This window comes from Gossypium hirsutum, chromosome D10 (assembly GCF_007990345.1).
Source record: "Gossypium hirsutum isolate 1008001.06 chromosome D10, Gossypium_hirsutum_v2.1, whole genome shotgun sequence".
Lineage (NCBI taxonomy): Eukaryota > Viridiplantae > Streptophyta > Magnoliopsida > Malvales > Malvaceae > Gossypium > Gossypium hirsutum.
The window spans coordinates 3,249,408-3,265,837 of NC_053446.1; the positions used below are offsets into that span (position 1 = coordinate 3,249,408).

The following is a 16,430-nucleotide window of genomic DNA, read 5'->3' on the forward strand; positions in this document are numbered from 1 at the left end:
AAAGATTCTCAAAGTTTAATAATGTCAACTCCCCATGCAAAGGAGAAGACAATAAACAAGTGTTGCTCCAAGTTGTTTTGTCTGTGTTAACAAATAAAAAATTTCTTACTTTTAAATCCTTAAAAAATCGATCTATCATCTCTGTTCTTGGAACATAAGTAGTCATTTATATGTCACTCATAACGAGCTACTTTTGGATGTCATTTACCCAAACCTAATCCTTCAACTTATTCCTTTTTTATTTATATATATATATGAAAGATTAGGAGAAGACAAAAGAGTCCAAATTTCCATTTTCTCAGCATGGGAAAGTAAACCCTTTTGATGTTAGCAAAAAATACTAAACTAATCTCATAACATGTTGGATTTTATTATTGGACCAAAAATCATATTGTATGGTTTGATGTAAGGGTGACTTAAAAATTAAACAAAATAAAATTTTCTCAAATTCTTCTATATATATGTGTGTATATCAATATTCTTCTTTGCTCATTTTTTCTGCGCTGTTTGAAAATTAAAAAAGAAAAAAAAAATTGTAAGGAAAACGATTGAGGCAACTTGTTTGAAAAAAAAGAAAGAAAGTAGACCCACCAAAATTGACTAAAATGTTTCTTGACCCCATAAAATAATTCTAATTTTATTATAAGGACGACCATTTTTTTTGCCCAAAATCATCAAAGTCATGCAACATATAAATTAAAGTGGTGGACTTTAAAGTAATAAGAACATGGGGACAAGACAAGAGTGCTGCTCTGATTTAACAGGAATCTATAAATTTGTGAAATAAAAAGTCTTTGTTTAGGTAGGAATAAATTGATGGGTTAATGAAGAAATGACCCATATGATTTTCTTACCAAAAAAATGGTAATTTTATTTATGTCCCATTTTGTTAGTTAAAAAAAGAAACAAGGAGTGGTCAAACAATTAGTTTAATCGCCAAAGAAAGTGAAAACTTGGAGAAAACAAACTTTTAGTTTTGATCCTAAATTATTATTTTAATTTTTTTTAAAAACATTAATATTGTGTTAATTTAGGAAGTTGGGAACATAAACTGGAACAATATATCTAGTTTTCAATGTGTATCACCTCATATCGATTGAAATGAAATTTTAACATTCTTTGTTTTTATCATATATTTAAAATATCATATAATCATTTAATTGAGTTATTAAACATAATTGATAATTTTTAAAATATAATTTTGTTGATAATAAAATATCGAAACTACACCAAAACACAAACTAATAATGACAAACTACTATAGGAGTAAGGAAAGGCATGAGTATGCAACAGTGGCATGTATATCTATAATGGGAAAGACTGATTATTTTGCATTAGAAAGAGAACAAGTGGATGGTGTCTAAACTTGGTTAATTTTTATTTTGTTTTAAACCATAAATATAGATGAAGGTCTTACAATATATATATTGATGACTTAAAAGACCAGGGTTCAATGAAACCCAGACCAAGTTGAAAAACCTTACCCAGATTCTTTTTCCTTCTCTCTCTTCACCATTTGTTTGAAGCCAATCTCTCTCTCTCTCTCTCTATGTATATATGAAATATCATATGCTTAAACCAAGTCTCAAGTAGAAGAATAATCTGATGATCAACAAGTTGGGAGGAATATAGGCTTCAGGAATCTTCATCTTCTATATGGTAAATATTTGCATCTTTGAGGGAAAAAGAGAAGACATGGTTTCTTTGTTGTTCAACTGATTCAATTTTTTTATAATTAAAATCTTTTTAGGGTAAGTTAATTGTGTTGTTCTTTGTCTGTGTCTGGGGATTGATTTATTTGTTTCCCTTTAAATTTTAAAACTAGGGTATGGATAAGTAATATGAAAGTGTGTTCTTGAATGAATGAATGAATGAAAGATGATGTTTACCAGGTGATGATGAGCTGCTTTCCACTTCTTCATTTCTGAAATAATTTCATTTTATCATTTTCCACATAAATTTACATATTATTTTTCCTTTTTTTTTTGGGGGGGGGTTTCATAATATAATCATATCGTATAAATCAAAGTTGAAAATATCTACTAAAATTTTTTCTTGCACAACATACCATTTGTGTTGTCAGATTAACATAAGATAGCTGTTTTTATTTTTGCAGAAACTGAGATATTACACAAATCTGTAAGGTTGGCTTCATAGTGTCACTCAAGCAAAGATTTAGATCAATATGTAAGTGTGACTGTGACATATGACCCTCATTTTCTTCTCTCCTGCCTTAGTCCCTTCAGCAATAATAATGAATTTACCTAATAAAATACTGAAATCTAAAATAAGATCTTGCCGAATAAATTTTTTTTTCATCAAGCTCTAGAAAGAGTTGTTTTTCATAGAGAAGGCATATATGTTCCACATTTTGATGTCCCATAAATGTTGTAATAATTAAAAACCCTTTGCACACTGCAATAAGTATGTGCAGGTAAACCTATCACTTAAAAAAATGTCATTACATCTATTTAGATCACCTATAGGGGGTGCAGTTGAGAGGTTTTAAAACTCAGCAAATGTTGGAAATTGTTGCTAATTATTGCATATTACAACACATTAACTATATCTTCATCTAAATCATTTAAAAGCTCAGGGTTTGGTATTTAAATTTATTGTCTTGTCAACTGATCATTGCTACTCTAAATTGTGATTTATTAATCACATATTCTCCGTTTCTTAAAAAATAATTTGTGATCAAATTACAATTGTATTAAAAAAAATTAACATTAAGTCTTGGATTCAAAACTCGAAACCTTCCTCCCGTATCTCTTAGATTTTAATTTATTGATTCATTGCATGTTTAATTCAAGGGTCCAAGTTTATTAAGTAATGTTGGAATTGGTGGGTTGCATGCAAGTAATGACTTTTATTATTCATAAAAGATGGTTTAAATGTAACAAAATAGTAGGAGCGGATTCAGCTGCAGATTTGAACAAGTTTTTTATTAGCCATTATGCAAATGAATGTTGCATTAAGTAAACAGGTTTGACAGTTAAGGGTATAATTGATAAACACAAATCAAGACTGTTTCTTTTATTTTCTTGCATGGTGATCATAGAGGAATTTGTGTGCCATTGCAATGGTATATGATGCTATTTGTTTCACTTGCCTTTTAATATCCTTTTCTCCATTTTTCCAGTTCTCATCAAGCAATGATAGAGATGCATGATGAAGAACAAGGTGAGGATGTGCGTGCAATGCCGTCCCGGTCCCGTAAGTGTTCGTCCTTCGACTTGAATGACGAAGCTGGGAGTGAAAGGGATTGTATCGGTGAAACCAGTGTGGAAGAGGAGGAGATTGAGAACATAACTGAAGGGAGTTCAAGCAATAATAACAATGGCAATGGCAACGATAGAAGAAGAGTAAGGCAATACGTACGGTCGAAATTGCCTCGGCTTAGATGGACTCCTGATCTGCATTACTCATTCGTGCGTGCTGTTGAAAGGCTTGGTGGTCAAGAGAGTAAGTTCATCAAACATTAAGCATCATTTATTTTACTTCTGAAAACTTTTCTAAAATCATAAATTTTTGTAAATGATTTTAATTTGTTGCAGGAGCAACTCCAAAGTTAGTTCTGCAATTGATGAATGTGAGGGGACTCAGCATTGCCCACGTAAAAAGTCATTTACAGGTAAAAGAAAAAAAAAGAAGAACCATTTTGATTTGATATTTGCTTGCAATAGTTTCAAGTTTTCAATCCATTGATGATATTCTTGTTTTCAGATGTATAGAAGTAAGAAGCTTGACGAGGCTGGACAAGGTGAAGTTCCTTTTTCCTTGTTATTTATTCATGTCATTTTATAAAGTAAACGTGAAAGTATGGCAGTGGTAAAATTATCATACAGTCCTTTATATTAGGAGTCAGATTACATTTTGCCTCTTCTATTCAAAAAGTGGATAAATTAATCCCTGTACATTAGGTTAAAGAGCGAACTGGTACTTTTGTTAAAAATTTCATCCATTTCTAATGTTTAAAATTGGTTCAAGTAGTTAGATGAGATACACACTACACGTCTTTGTCTGGTTTTTTTGTCAGTTACGACAGTTTTTAACAGTACAAATGGGTATATTTTTAACAGAATTGACCATTTTTCTCTTTGATTTATCGTACAAAGACTAATTTGCCCATTTGTAATAAAGAATGAAAAATACAATTTGACTCCTAATCTAGAAGCCTCAATGGTATTTTTACCATACAGTAGTAGTAAAAGTGACAGTATGATAGTTGCAATTTTAAGGCTTCAAATTCTACTCTAAAAGATGTGTGAATCCTCAAGAATCGATCATATATTAAAGGTTAAATTTTAAGGATAACCCATGTACTTGTGTGGATTTAGTTCCTCTACTTTTATTTGCTCAAAATTAACTTCTCTACTTTCCTATTTTCTCATTTTCAGTCCCTTCATTAACTTTTTCAGTCAACTCCATTAAAAATTTTGTACAATCACAAATTTAGTCCCTCAACCTTTATAACTTTTGTCAATTTGATCCTACTCTTTTGATTCTTACTTAATTATTAAAATGTAAAAAATTATAGAAAAATTAAAAAATATATAAAGTTTCGCATATGAGCCAATAAATTAAAGATAACCTCAACTTTTAAATGGATTGATTTAATCAAATTCTATCATTTAACTTTAATTATTAACAACTTAAGTCACTTACAATAACATTGTTAAATTATTTTAACGAAATATCTGAATCCACATTCCTGTTTATAAAATGTAAACAAATTAATAATACCTAATTGAAATTTTAAATAATTTTTCTATGTTTATTTTTTAAAATTTGATTAGGTGGAAGATAGAGTTTCAATTTTAATCCTTTTCTTCTTAGTGTCCATAGTAATATCAAGATAAATATGAGATTATCATTAGAGATTAATGTTAGATTAATATTATATTAAGGTTTACTTTAAAATTAATAGGATATTATTTAGGTGGTTATTATACATATTTTAAAACAAAAGACCATAACTGAAGTTAGAATTGGAGTTAGGTCTGGGTGGGAATTTGGATTTGGATGAATTTGAAAATTTTGATTTTAAAGGGGACTTTGAATCTGATTTATAAGACAGTTAAGGAACATTCGAAATAGATAGAAATTCTTTTACTGAATATTTTTTTTCACTTTTTAGGTTTGCATGTCGTTATTTTATTGAGTACAAAATTTATTCGTGTCTACTTCCTGTAAGTGCAGTGCTCGCAAAAACCTAACTTTCCAACTCCAGTATCTTTTAAAAAATCTATTTTACACAATGTAAAGGTTGAAGGGTTAAATTTGTGATTACACCTAGTTTTTTAACAGAGTTAACAGATAGACTAAAAATGAGCAATCGAAAAGTAGGGAGGCCAATTTTGAGCAAATAAAAGTAGAGAGACTAAATCTGCACAAATCGATAAGTATAATGACTATCCTTAGAATTTAACCTATATTAAAATCATATTTTCTTTTTAAAATAATAAATTATTATTTGGTAGACCTAAGCTGGAACTCTTTTAATTCCTTTATTTATATTTTATTTTATTTCATTAAATACAACTTAAAACAAATATCAATTAAAATTACACCAATTTTTATTCTAAAACACTGAAATGTAAAACAAAAGAAACTAGGTTATAAAGTATTAGATAGGATCCAAATATAGAGTGTATGCCCAAAAGAATCAAAATTCATGAATAAGAGTGAACCAGATCATATATTATTATTACATGGAAGGAGTTAGATTCAAGCTTAATAGTATTGTACATTCAACTCATACAATATTTGCATTAATGTCATTCAGTTTTAAGCCAAAGTAAAAGAGCAATTCAAGGAAGGGGTGAATTTGGGAGCTTGTTGTGTCAGGCCATGACTACCCTCAGTCCCCATCATCGTCATCAACAACAACATTTCAGAATGGAAAATGGTGGAATTGTTTTAGCCAGTGAATCTCTTGATGGTAGCAACACTACTTTCAAAGCTAACTTCCCAAGGTGATGATGAAACCCAGAAACTAATTATTTCCCAAGTTTGATTTAATGCTATACCATTTTTGTATACTTAATGGTCCCTCTCTTTGTATGCATAGGCACCACCAATTCCCAAATTCTTTCATAAGCAAAGCCTTTGGACAAGAAAATGGCTTCTACATTCAAAACCAAATTCATGGAACTGGACCCATTAGAGCAATGGCAAGCAGGTTTCTTGAAGAGAAGAGATGGCATCCTTTTGAAAGGATTAGTAACAGATGGAAGGTTAATGGAAATATGTACAAGGACATGCAGTCTCAATCACATTGTTTTTGGCAAAGACCAAGCTCAGATGAAGACAAGCATGAACCCTTGACCAAATTCAGTAGCTGTAGAACAGAGTTTGAGGTGATAGTTATGCTTGCTAAACTTGTTTACATATATAATGAGCATAGATTAATGTGTTTTTTATTTGAAATGCAGTGGAACCAAGATAAAGTGCTCAAGGACGGGGAACGGTTGCCTGATTTGCAGTTAAGACTAAGCCAAAGAAATGGAAAATTTGATGAAGAGAAGAATAACCATTGTAAAGGAACACATGAAATTAGCACACAGCTTTCACTTTCTTAATCATGTTGCTAAGGTTTGAGGTGCTTTTGGCCTATACTTGATGAATATGAAGGTTTGTGAGCCGTAATTAACAATTTGTTGTGTACTGTGGGCCGTATATTTTCATCAATAACATTCATGATTTTGGCTTTGAAGATTAGATGTCAAGTTCATGCATGCATGGTGAAACTAATAATGATGGAATGATGATCATCTAAACCTATGGGGTTAAGGCTTAACAAAGGGGAAAAAAAAAGCAAGAGAAATTATGGGGGGTGAAAGATCTTAAAAAGCCCAAAAGAACAAAGAATAGAAAATATACAATAGTTTGATTACTATTTTTCCAATATATTTTTCACAACAATCTGTTGAGACCCGAGTGCAAGACAAGCACCACAACCAAGTACAAAAGGTAAAAAAGGAAAAAAAGAGATCTTTGTGGTCATTAAAAGATTCGAATCGGACTTTGACATAACAGCGGCCTCGGCCTGCACTTATGGGTGATGTATAGGGAAAAAGAAATGAACAACTTACAAGCTTGTACAATAACAAGAGCTAACAAATCCAGTTGCCCATGGAAGGAGAGTGGAAGGAGAAGCTCTTGGAAGAAAGAAGAAAAATGGTAGGCTGCAGCAAAATCTTAACCAGCTCTGACCACGTTGGAACCGAACTGCGAAACAAAGGCAGTGAGTGCAAGGAATGCAGTGATGCTCTCAGCGTTTTTTCAAGTTTTGGATTGCTGAGAAAAAGGGGTTACTAGTTCCTGCAATGGACACAAATGTTAGAATTTCATATAGATAAAAGATCTCATTAGAGAATAGGATATCGTTGTTAAAGAATGAAAAAGGTTACCTCAGAATAGCGGACATGATCATGATGCAAGTAGGAAGTTTTGACAATTGTTTCCCACTTGGTATCAGTAGAAGGTGCCTTAGGTTCTTGTTTCTTAGGTTTAAAACGAGTACCGGTGTAAGGCTGTAAAGATGATTTTCTAGATGTCGTTGAAGGCAGAGCACGCCAAAGCCAAGACTCGGATGGTGTTTTTGGCAAAGGAGGTGGAAGAGGAGAGTGATCAGAACCAGCCTTAGTTTCATCAGCTGCTTTCGAATCATCAATATCGGTAGGGGTCAGATTTCCATCAGCTCTGACTTTTATACGTTGCAAGGACTTAAATTCTTGATCAAGTCCTCCATTCTGTTTGAAGCAATCTATCATTTCTGCTTGACCTCTGAGATCAGGTTTGTTGGAGAAAGAAGATCGACTGGATTTGACTGACCCTGCGGTTTCGTATTCCAATATGGCTTTTCCATCCAAGAGACTAAGGCCTTTTGTATCTTGAAGGGGAGATTCCATGGTAGCAGGTTCTTCCAACACTTTGTTCACTTCTGAGGTATTTGAATGTTTTCCTATGGAATCCATTTGGACTTTCGTATCCGAGGAATTGGAATTTGAACTTGCCATTTCATTCACAGTATCTACATACAAAGTTTTCTCAACTGCAGGGCTTAGAGGACCTGAGCCTTGTCTGCTGCTCTGATACGGTACTAATTCCTGCGAGTTGTTATTGCTTCTGGTATACTTAACCATCATATTAGCTTTGTATTTCTCAGCTTCTTTAGGCATGCCAAGAAAGCCCCCTCCACGGAACGGTGATTGAGGTCTCTCCCTACGATATGGAGAAATGAGAGCACTACCTGGAAGCTTTTTGGGAGGTGACTTATTCACTATCTGCTGGTCATTTGAGCTGCTAAACTGATTTGATACGCATATCAGCTCTTTCCCTATCTCAGGGAGCCTAGGGGATTGAACGTCAGTATTCGGTTTGCCCCTCGAGAGCCTGGGTGATTGAAATGCAGTATCTGGTTTGTCCTTGGAGAGCCTGGGCGACTGAAATGCAGTATCGGATTTGTCCTTGGAGAGCCTAGGTGGTTCAAATGTACCATCGGATTTGTTCATGGGGAGCCGAGGGGATCGAACTCCCCTAGCTGATTTGTCCTCATGAACAACATCCCGAGCATTCTGCAAAGATACTAAATACTTTCAACACACAAGCAGTGTGTACCCGAATATCGAAATTCCAGAAAAGAATCATACTAACCTTCTCAGCAATTTGGCTGTGAGACTTCAAGTAGGTAGCTTTGCATGGTTTTGCGACATCGCAAGTAGAAGACATTGAAGAGTGGGTCCTAGCTTTTAATCCAGGAACAGGATTTAAGAGGCACAGAGAGTTCTTGAAGCATAACCGAGGCAACAAGCCGCAAGCTTTTCTCGATAACTTGCCAGAATCCTGATAGTCAATGGATTCATCATCTGTTTCTTCTTCATCTACATCCTGGTTATGATACGGAACAATAGCTGTCTCGTATTGATTAACAAGAGGTTTCCTATCCGCAACAACCAATTTCTTAACCTCTCTAGGTTGTTCGGGTGCCGTAGATTGTTTCCTTAAAGCATACTGAGGTGTCTCCAGGGCCATTGCCTTGGCAGCAGGCAAAAACCGACGCAACATGAAATCCTGAGTTTGTGGATCGGTAGAGAATGTTCCTGATGGTTTTGCAACCAGGCCATCTAGTCCACTTAAACCACTTATACTACAATTCATGGAGAATGAATCTGTCGGGGACAAAGTATCAAGTGCATCAGAATAAACATCATCATTATCATCGTTTTCAGATTCTGAGACACATTTCTCATTCATCCCGTCATTCAAGCAGTCTAATTTAGTCGCATTATCATTCACGGAATATATTTCAGGTTGGGGCCTAGCCATATTCTGCTTCACACAGTAATTCTCCACAGGAGGCTTCACGACTTGCAAAACCCGTCCTGGCGGAAGCCTCGGAGTACCAGAAGCTTCCTTATCCATCTCGAACACGTGCTCGACGCCACCTTTTGCTTTCCCAGGGATCTGTTCCCATACAAAAGGAACCGCAACAGGTTCGGTTACTTGATCCAAACTCGCATCCGAGCTGTACCAGGGGAGAGCATCTCGTATAGCAGGGGCAGGATTCTCAATGATCTTCTGCTTATTTCTATCTTGAAATGAAGATGTCCCCGAAAATCGCCTCACCGATAAAAGCGGAGCATTAAAATTCAATTTCCTTTCCTCCATTTCAAGAAATTCAACAGTTTTCCTTCCAAATATAGCTCAAAAACTCAAAACATGGCATAGCAGATGATACATGTTGGATCATAAGTATAACACCATGGCAAAATACCTGTAAATATGCTAAAACTAATTATTTTAAGAACCTAGACTAATTGCAATGAACACCCAGTATACAAAGATTTGTCTTGAAGTCCATTTTAGGAAAAAAAAAAAAGATTGTAAATTTATAAGATATCGGTAGACACCGACATTAAATTTCAGGCTATGAAAAAAAAATGAAAACGCATTGATTACATGATCTGAATTCATCTACTCTGCCATATCCATTATTGGAATCACCAAGGAAATTAAATCCCAGTAAAAGAAACCTTAAAAGACTGCCATAAATATTTCAACCTTTTCCAACAAGAAAAAATAAAACTTCATGTATAAGTTATAACAACATCGCTAGATTAACAAAAGAAACAAGAATCTTTATCTTTAACAAAAAAAAAACACCCAGTCTTGGTTTCAAGCTTCAAACTTCGAACAACATAAACATATGTTGAACGTAAAAAAAAAAAATACCTGTGACAGTAAGGGAGAGATGAATGAGCTGATTGATGCTTTGAGGTATTTTGAGCTTTGAGGATTGTCCTAAGATGGTGGCAAGAGTTAAGGGAATGAGAGGATAAAGAAAAGTGAAGAAAATTAAGAGAGAGAGAGAGAAAGGGAGAAATTGGACAGTACTGAGCTTTCTTTTTTCTTGAGCTTTCTTTTCTATGTATATGCATTTTGCATTTGAGAATTTTAAGAGACTGTAGATTCTATTTCTACTTTAACAGACTTTTTCATTTCCTTTCTTAAATTTATTTTTATTTTTCATTTTATATTCGTTCTGTGGTTTATATATAGGTTCTATTTTTTACTATTTTTATATTAAAAATGTAATCCATAATCCATTGATGAAATTTCATGGCTTGAAAAAAGTATCTCTCTTCTTCTTTTTTTTCTTTTTTTTTTTGCAGTATTAAGAACAAGTCAAAGCTAAAAACTTTTGAAAAATGCATGAAAAATTACATTAAACAATAGAAACAAAAATGGAGCTAAAGCCATGATATTGTTAGAAATGGCTGTTTCTTAGATTTTAGGGCAAAGATGAAAACATGTTGGTTGGATTTTAGTCATTATTGAAGAGTTAAAGATGGTAAGGTGTGGTCACGAGCATACAGTTGAGGAGGGTATCAACTGTGATGGTTGATAAGCCAACGGTCCTTTTTAATACTCCATCCAAGTCAAAAATGGCTAGAATTTATGAGGATAAAAATATAAATTTCACGTTTAATTAAAAATGTATTCGATTAAGCCTTAATTTGATTAGTATGGGTGTTATTATCAATATAAAATGACGTGAATTTTAGTATACTAGAACGTATTATCTTCTTATTTATGAGTTAATTAAAAATTATAAATAATTTTAAATATTATGTAAAAGAAATAGATATAATCAGAACAATAAAATTATTAAAAGAATAATTTAACAACTTAAAGGGATAGTTTAGCTGGGAGCCAAGATCCCACATTTCCCTGTAGCTGCGTCCTTATCTTTCCTATGCATGTACTAGACTAATAATCCAATTTGAGTTATTTAATATGACATAAAAAGAATATTTTTTAATTTAAATATTATTAATATTGAACCGGCAATGTATCTGAAATTGAGTAGTGTGTCGACGTAGCTATAATCAATCATTGTCCATAATTAAATTTGTAAGAAAATAAGTAGCCTTTCAAATTAAACACAGTCAGATTCTTTCTCTCGGAAATAAATAATAATAATACATATTCAAACTCACATGCTAATAATAAAAATTAAGGCTATATTATTTATGTCATGTCTTTTTCCTATCATAATCACTTTACTTTACTTTACTTTTCTTCTTTTTCCTTTCAAACGTGACTGCTTACTCCTCTAGCAATTTTATATTTTTCTTTATTATGGTTGGTTGGTAAATTGATACGACGACGTTGACTATAACACAAAACAACAACCTTTTAAATCTAATTTTATGCGATACAATTTAATATTTTGATTTTAATTTAATTTGGTTGCATGATGTAATCAACTTTTTTTTATTATATTATTGATAAAATGTAGATAAAACGAATAAATTATTAATAAATTTATGTTTTGAAATTTTAAATAGAAGACTAATGATCAGTATTAAAAATTTGAGAAAAAAATTGTTTAGATTTTGGTTCACAATTAAAAAAAAGAATGAAAGGTTTCGGCTGGTGCAAGTGGGGTTAACAGAAAAGATCATAAAATAACTATTTTAACAGCTTTTTTTTTTAATGTGATAGAATTTAATATTTGGTTTAGATTAATTTAGTTGCATGATATAATCATCTTTTTATCATATATTGATAGATAAAAAATAAAGTAGATTAGATATCAAATAAAGTAGGCAGACCAGAATCCCTGGTTTAATTAAACACGCAATACCCCCAAAGTTCTTTTGTCTTCAAATTAAACAGAGATGATTAAGTAATAAGGAAATTAGGGTAAAGTGGCTTTATAATTTGCCTAAATCAGCGGATCAAATACACATGTGTTAGCCATTTATCTTGCATATGACCACAATCAATATTCCATGGCCGGGATCAGGTGCTGAGAGAAACAGAGTGGAAATGTTTGCTTCTTCTTGCACATGGGACGGGCCATTTTTTTCAAGTTTCTTTGCTTGTTTGCTTCCATGGCCCTCAAAGAATTTGTGAGTTTCATGTCCCATTTTCATCAACAATATAAACTAAAGTGGCTAATGGTTTTAAGAGGATTTTAACTTTTAACAATTTTATTTAATTTATTGTTATTTTTGCCCAAATAAGTATAGAAAATAGATTGTAACGTGTACGAAAAAGAAAGAGTGTAATCAATTCCAATTTTGAATGTGAATATAGGATGGGCCATGGGGGAGTGAGTGCTTTTACCTAAAGCAAAAGGAATTTGGTGTGGGTAAAAAGCTGAGAAATTTTACGTAACCAGAGTTCATTCCAATGCCCCAAGTGACACGCCGAGGAATGTAGAGCCCATCTCATCCATCACCGCCGACTGCACATGGTGGGGACTGGGGATGTTTTTGGACTGCTCATCCCCACTTTACCATGTCTCCCCCCTTCTATATTATTTATCATTTCCTTCTAGCGAACCCCATCAAGGGAAGAGTGAGGTAAAGCCCAAAACTAAAAAGAAACCCTCAAGCTCAAGGGCCTAGATTGAGACAAGCCCAAACACCAAGTTGTGTTTGTCTATAAACTCCGGGCAACAATTAATAAATCAATGTTTGAAGTTTCAATTGGACTGGACCGGCTGGTGACACTAGAAATCGGTTAGCATATCGATTTGGAGAATGATATTGAATCAATTGAAGTCAAAATTGGTACAGGTCGATTGAGTCGGTTGAAAATTTAATTGAACTGGTTTTAAATTTTTTGAATTTTTCATATTTTTTAATCGAATTGATTGGATCAACAAATAGATAGCCTCCTAAAACATCGATGTTGGATACAGTGGTAAGATATATTATAATTTCAGAGAGTTCAAATTCACATTTTAGAGATGATATTGTTGAAAGAAACAGTAATAAACTTTGAAAAATATAAATTTTTATGGACCGTAAAATAAATATGAAAAATGCTTTGGTCATAAAATATAAAAGCAGCGAAGTAGAAGGGGGAAATAAATCAATTTAACCTACTAAAATTTATTAGCTTAAATTTGTGGATTTAGTCCATGTACTTTAATTTGTTGATTTTCAATCCCTGTACTTTAGAATTTTAAAATTTTAGTCTTTACCAAATGGTAGCTATTAAATTCATTAGTTAAGTTATGCTATTTTCAAAAATTGATGCGGGAAATATATTATCAAATGTGTAATTTCATTTTAACTTCTTATTTTCACATGTTATTCATAAAAAAAACCAGTTAATAGATTCAACAACTATTGTTTGCATCAAGATTAAAATTTCGAAAAATATAGCGATTAAAAATGATCTAAATGGAGAACATGGACTAAATCTAAAACTTTATTCATAGTACATGACTAATAGTAGCATTTAACTAAACAGATTTATCTATTACCGTTTGATCAGGACAAATTTTTCAAAAATTAAATAAATACAAAAATTAAAATTAAATAATTAAAAAAGTGCATAAATTAAAATGGATCAAATTAAACTACAACTACTAAATCCACCCTTATACAAAAAAAGAAAAGAAAAGAAAAAAGAAGAAGCACAATTTGACCAATTTATTATAGCATAAATATCAAATTATAGCACCTCCATACATACTATCGCCCTCCCCAAAAAGAACCCATGAAAGGGTTTCAAGAATTGGGAAGAAGATTATTATTTTGTAGCTCATCTCCAATAAATAAGGGAGAAAAAAAGTGATACGAAAAGCTTTATTCAAGAAAAAGAAAAAAGTAAGGGTCATAAATTGTTTGAATTCGCCAATCCTTCTGTTACCCTAGCTAAAGACCTAAGATTACATCCAATTATCATATCAGCAAACGAACATCTATCTTCTTTACTATTCCCCGCTGGGACATCCACCACATACGACTCTAGCACCACCGTTCTCCCGCCATTCCCTTCTTCTTCACTTCCAATTTCATGCAAACTAGTAGTGGAACGGTAATTCACAAGCTTATGGTCACCAATGCTAACCATCATAACATGCAAGTCATCATCTAATCGATCCAACCCCTCCATGCTCATGGCTACCGGCATCCCCGACACGATCATCACTTCACGTACACTCCCTATTCCACCGTCATCGAGACTCAACGTACAGCTCTTGACGAACTGTTTGTAAGCTTGTGGGTTGTCGAAGCGGCGGAGTATGGACCATACTAGAGGAAGCGGTGCATCTATGGATTGAACCAAGCTTGAACCGCATTGGTTCGTGATAAACCAAGAGTGTGTGATATTGGGTTTTTTTCATTATTGTATCTGCCATTGACTAAACTATACCCTAACTCCAAGTCCTGTATGTATGTTACCATTAATATATAGATATATTAGGCTGTGGTTTATACGAAAGCATGCAACTGGCAGATCAGATCATGAGATGATGTAAAAGATAAGAACATTGATAACTTCGAAAACTGGGAAATAGATATGCTTTTTTCTTTATGTAAATAAAGAGTAGAAAATGTAATAAAAAAACACACATGCAGGCATGGGATTGATTGATTGTGTCTGAGTTTGGATCTATCAGCTTTTTAAAGGTGTTTGGTTGCAACTTGAAGCGGTTACTTAATATGCGTAACGTTGGTTGCACTGCAAACTGCAAACAATGAGCCATGTGAATGCGCAATTTGCATTTCTGCCAAGTGCGTATAATCAGAGTGGGCTTTAGCGGTCGTTACCCATGTGCTCTTCTAACCCTTTTAACTGCACCAATCAAATCTTTTAGTTTAGTCAAAAATTTTATCAAATATTTTCTTTATATTTTTCAGGTCCAAAACAATAAATATTATATATTAAAAGATTTATCGAGTTGCATGGACGAAGTCAAAAAATCTTTTTAGGGGAGTCGAAATTAAATTATAATACCCTATATTTTTATAATTTTTAAAAAATTAAATTAAAATTTTATTATTTTTAAGGGGTAAAAATGTAATTTTATCTTTAATAATTTATAATTTTAAATGGCTTAAATCGAAAAATTTTCATTTTAGTTGCCAGCCCTCCTAACTACACTCCTATCGAGTTGATCTTATATTTCAATAAGATCAAGGGTGAAGTAAAATTTTTTTTGACAGAATCAAAATTAAATTATAAATTAAATCTGATAAGAATTAAAATACCGTTTCACAATTGTATTAATTAATATATTTATAATTTTTTAAAAGACCAAATTTCAATTTAACCCTTACTAACCTATAATATATATTTTTAAATATATTTTACCCTTTCATTTATATTTTTCTATAGCTGTTTTTCTTAATGGTTGTGGTCGGTGCGAAATTACCATGAAAAATTAGAGATGCATGATGCTCATGATCTTTTATCCACAACAAATTCAAAAATTTCATTACTCTCGTGATGTAGTACTATATTTTATTTTTCAAAAAAAAACTTTATCTTTATTTAAATAAAATTTTATATCTCTATTAGATCCGAATAAATTTTTAATTTTTTTAATTTGCATTTTTTACATAACAATCTAAATTAAATTAAATTATGTTTGGCTATAAGTGTAATAATATGAGCAATATACTTATTTAATATATGTACATTAAAATAATTAGACATAAAAAAGAAAAATAATTAATGTAAATTTAAACTTAAAATTTAAAAAATAAATATTTTTTTTTGCAAAAATTAAAAGACTTTTTTTATTTTACTTAAAATTCATTTAATTAATAAAGTTTTCAAAGAATAAAATCTCGTAAGGATATTTCTTTTAAATTTTCCCTTTTTAAAAAAAAGTAAAACTAAATAAATATCTTAGAGCATCAACCCAAAAAGAAACAAAGTAGGAACAAAAGAAACAAAGGTTTGATTTTAAAAAAGTCATAATGATAAATTTAATCCTTAATGTTTATATTATCTGTTAATTTGATTTTTATTTGTTAACTTCAGCCTCAATCTTTTTTAAAAAGGGGTCGAATTTAACTATCAACCTTTCAAAAAAAAAATATATTTTTTATTTTTTAATAAAAATATTAACCAAAACATTAAATTTTAAACATGACAGCTCGTATGAC

At 32.0% G+C, this 16,430-nt stretch overlaps 3 protein-coding genes across 5 annotated transcripts; 1 reads left to right on the plus strand and 2 right to left on the minus strand.

The window, feature by feature from the left end:
- Nucleotides 1–1,430: 1,430 nt before the first annotated feature.
- On the plus strand, nucleotides 1,431–6,718 carry LOC107913157 (putative MYB transcription factor). 3 transcript variants are annotated; one of them, XM_016841631.2, is made up of 8 exons: nucleotides 1,431–1,659; nucleotides 2,117–2,187; nucleotides 3,143–3,465; nucleotides 3,558–3,634; nucleotides 3,727–3,763; nucleotides 5,789–5,978; nucleotides 6,074–6,362; nucleotides 6,438–6,718. In XM_016841631.2, exons 3-8 carry the CDS (start codon nucleotides 3,156–3,158, stop codon nucleotides 6,582–6,584), a joined length of 1,050 nt encoding a protein of 349 aa, XP_016697120.1. In that variant the 5' UTR covers nucleotides 1,431–1,659; nucleotides 2,117–2,187; nucleotides 3,143–3,155; the 3' UTR covers nucleotides 6,585–6,718. The 3 variants fall into 3 exon arrangements, with proteins under 3 accessions (XP_016697120.1, XP_016697121.1, XP_016697122.1); XM_016841632.2 differs by lacking the exon at nucleotides 2,117–2,187; XM_016841633.2 differs by lacking the exons at nucleotides 1,431–1,659; nucleotides 2,117–2,187 and having other exon boundaries at nucleotides 2,915–3,465.
- A 155-nt stretch (nucleotides 6,719–6,873) lies between these two features.
- On the minus strand, nucleotides 6,874–10,515 carry LOC107913156 (uncharacterized). Its single transcript, XM_041102820.1, has 4 exons — nucleotides 10,240–10,515; nucleotides 8,662–9,781; nucleotides 7,416–8,582; nucleotides 6,874–7,326 (listed from the first exon to the last, which is right to left on the minus strand). Exons 2-4 carry the CDS (start codon nucleotides 9,673–9,675, stop codon nucleotides 7,288–7,290), a joined length of 2,220 nt encoding a protein of 739 aa, XP_040958754.1. The 5' UTR covers nucleotides 9,676–9,781; nucleotides 10,240–10,515; the 3' UTR covers nucleotides 6,874–7,287.
- A 3,573-nt stretch (nucleotides 10,516–14,088) lies between these two features.
- LOC107911088 (abscisic acid receptor PYL11) lies at nucleotides 14,089–14,652 on the minus strand (the record flags this gene model as incomplete). Its single annotated transcript, XM_016838978.2, has 1 exon — nucleotides 14,089–14,652. A coding segment is annotated over one exon (507 nt), but the record flags the coding sequence as incomplete, so codon positions are not given.
- Between the last annotated feature and the right edge of the window lie 1,778 nt (nucleotides 14,653–16,430).

What these genes read in the sequence shown, in the direction of transcription:
- LOC107913157 (XM_016841631.2), top strand. Translation starts at nt 3,156, where the DNA reads ATGATAGAGATGCATGATGAAGAACAAGGTGAGGATGTGCGTGCAATG. An exon ending in AAGGCTTGGTGGTCAAGAGA is followed by an intron (nt 3,466 to 3,557) that starts GTAAGTTCATCA and finishes AATTTGTTGCAG; the next exon opens with GAGCAACTCCAAAGTTAGTT. An exon ending in GCTGTAGAACAGAGTTTGAG is followed by an intron (nt 6,363 to 6,437) that starts GTGATAGTTATG and finishes TTTGAAATGCAG; the next exon opens with TGGAACCAAGATAAAGTGCT.
- LOC107913156 (XM_041102820.1), bottom strand. Translation starts at nt 9,675, where the DNA reads ATGGAGGAAAGGAAATTGAATTTTAATGCTCCGCTTTTATCGGTGAGG. An exon ending in ACAGCCAAATTGCTGAGAAG is followed by an intron (nt 8,583 to 8,661) that starts GTTAGTATGATT and finishes GTATCTTTGCAG; the next exon opens with AATGCTCGGGATGTTGTTCA. An exon ending in ATCATGTCCGCTATTCTGAG is followed by an intron (nt 7,327 to 7,415) that starts GTAACCTTTTTC and finishes TGTCCATTGCAG; the next exon opens with GAACTAGTAACCCCTTTTTC.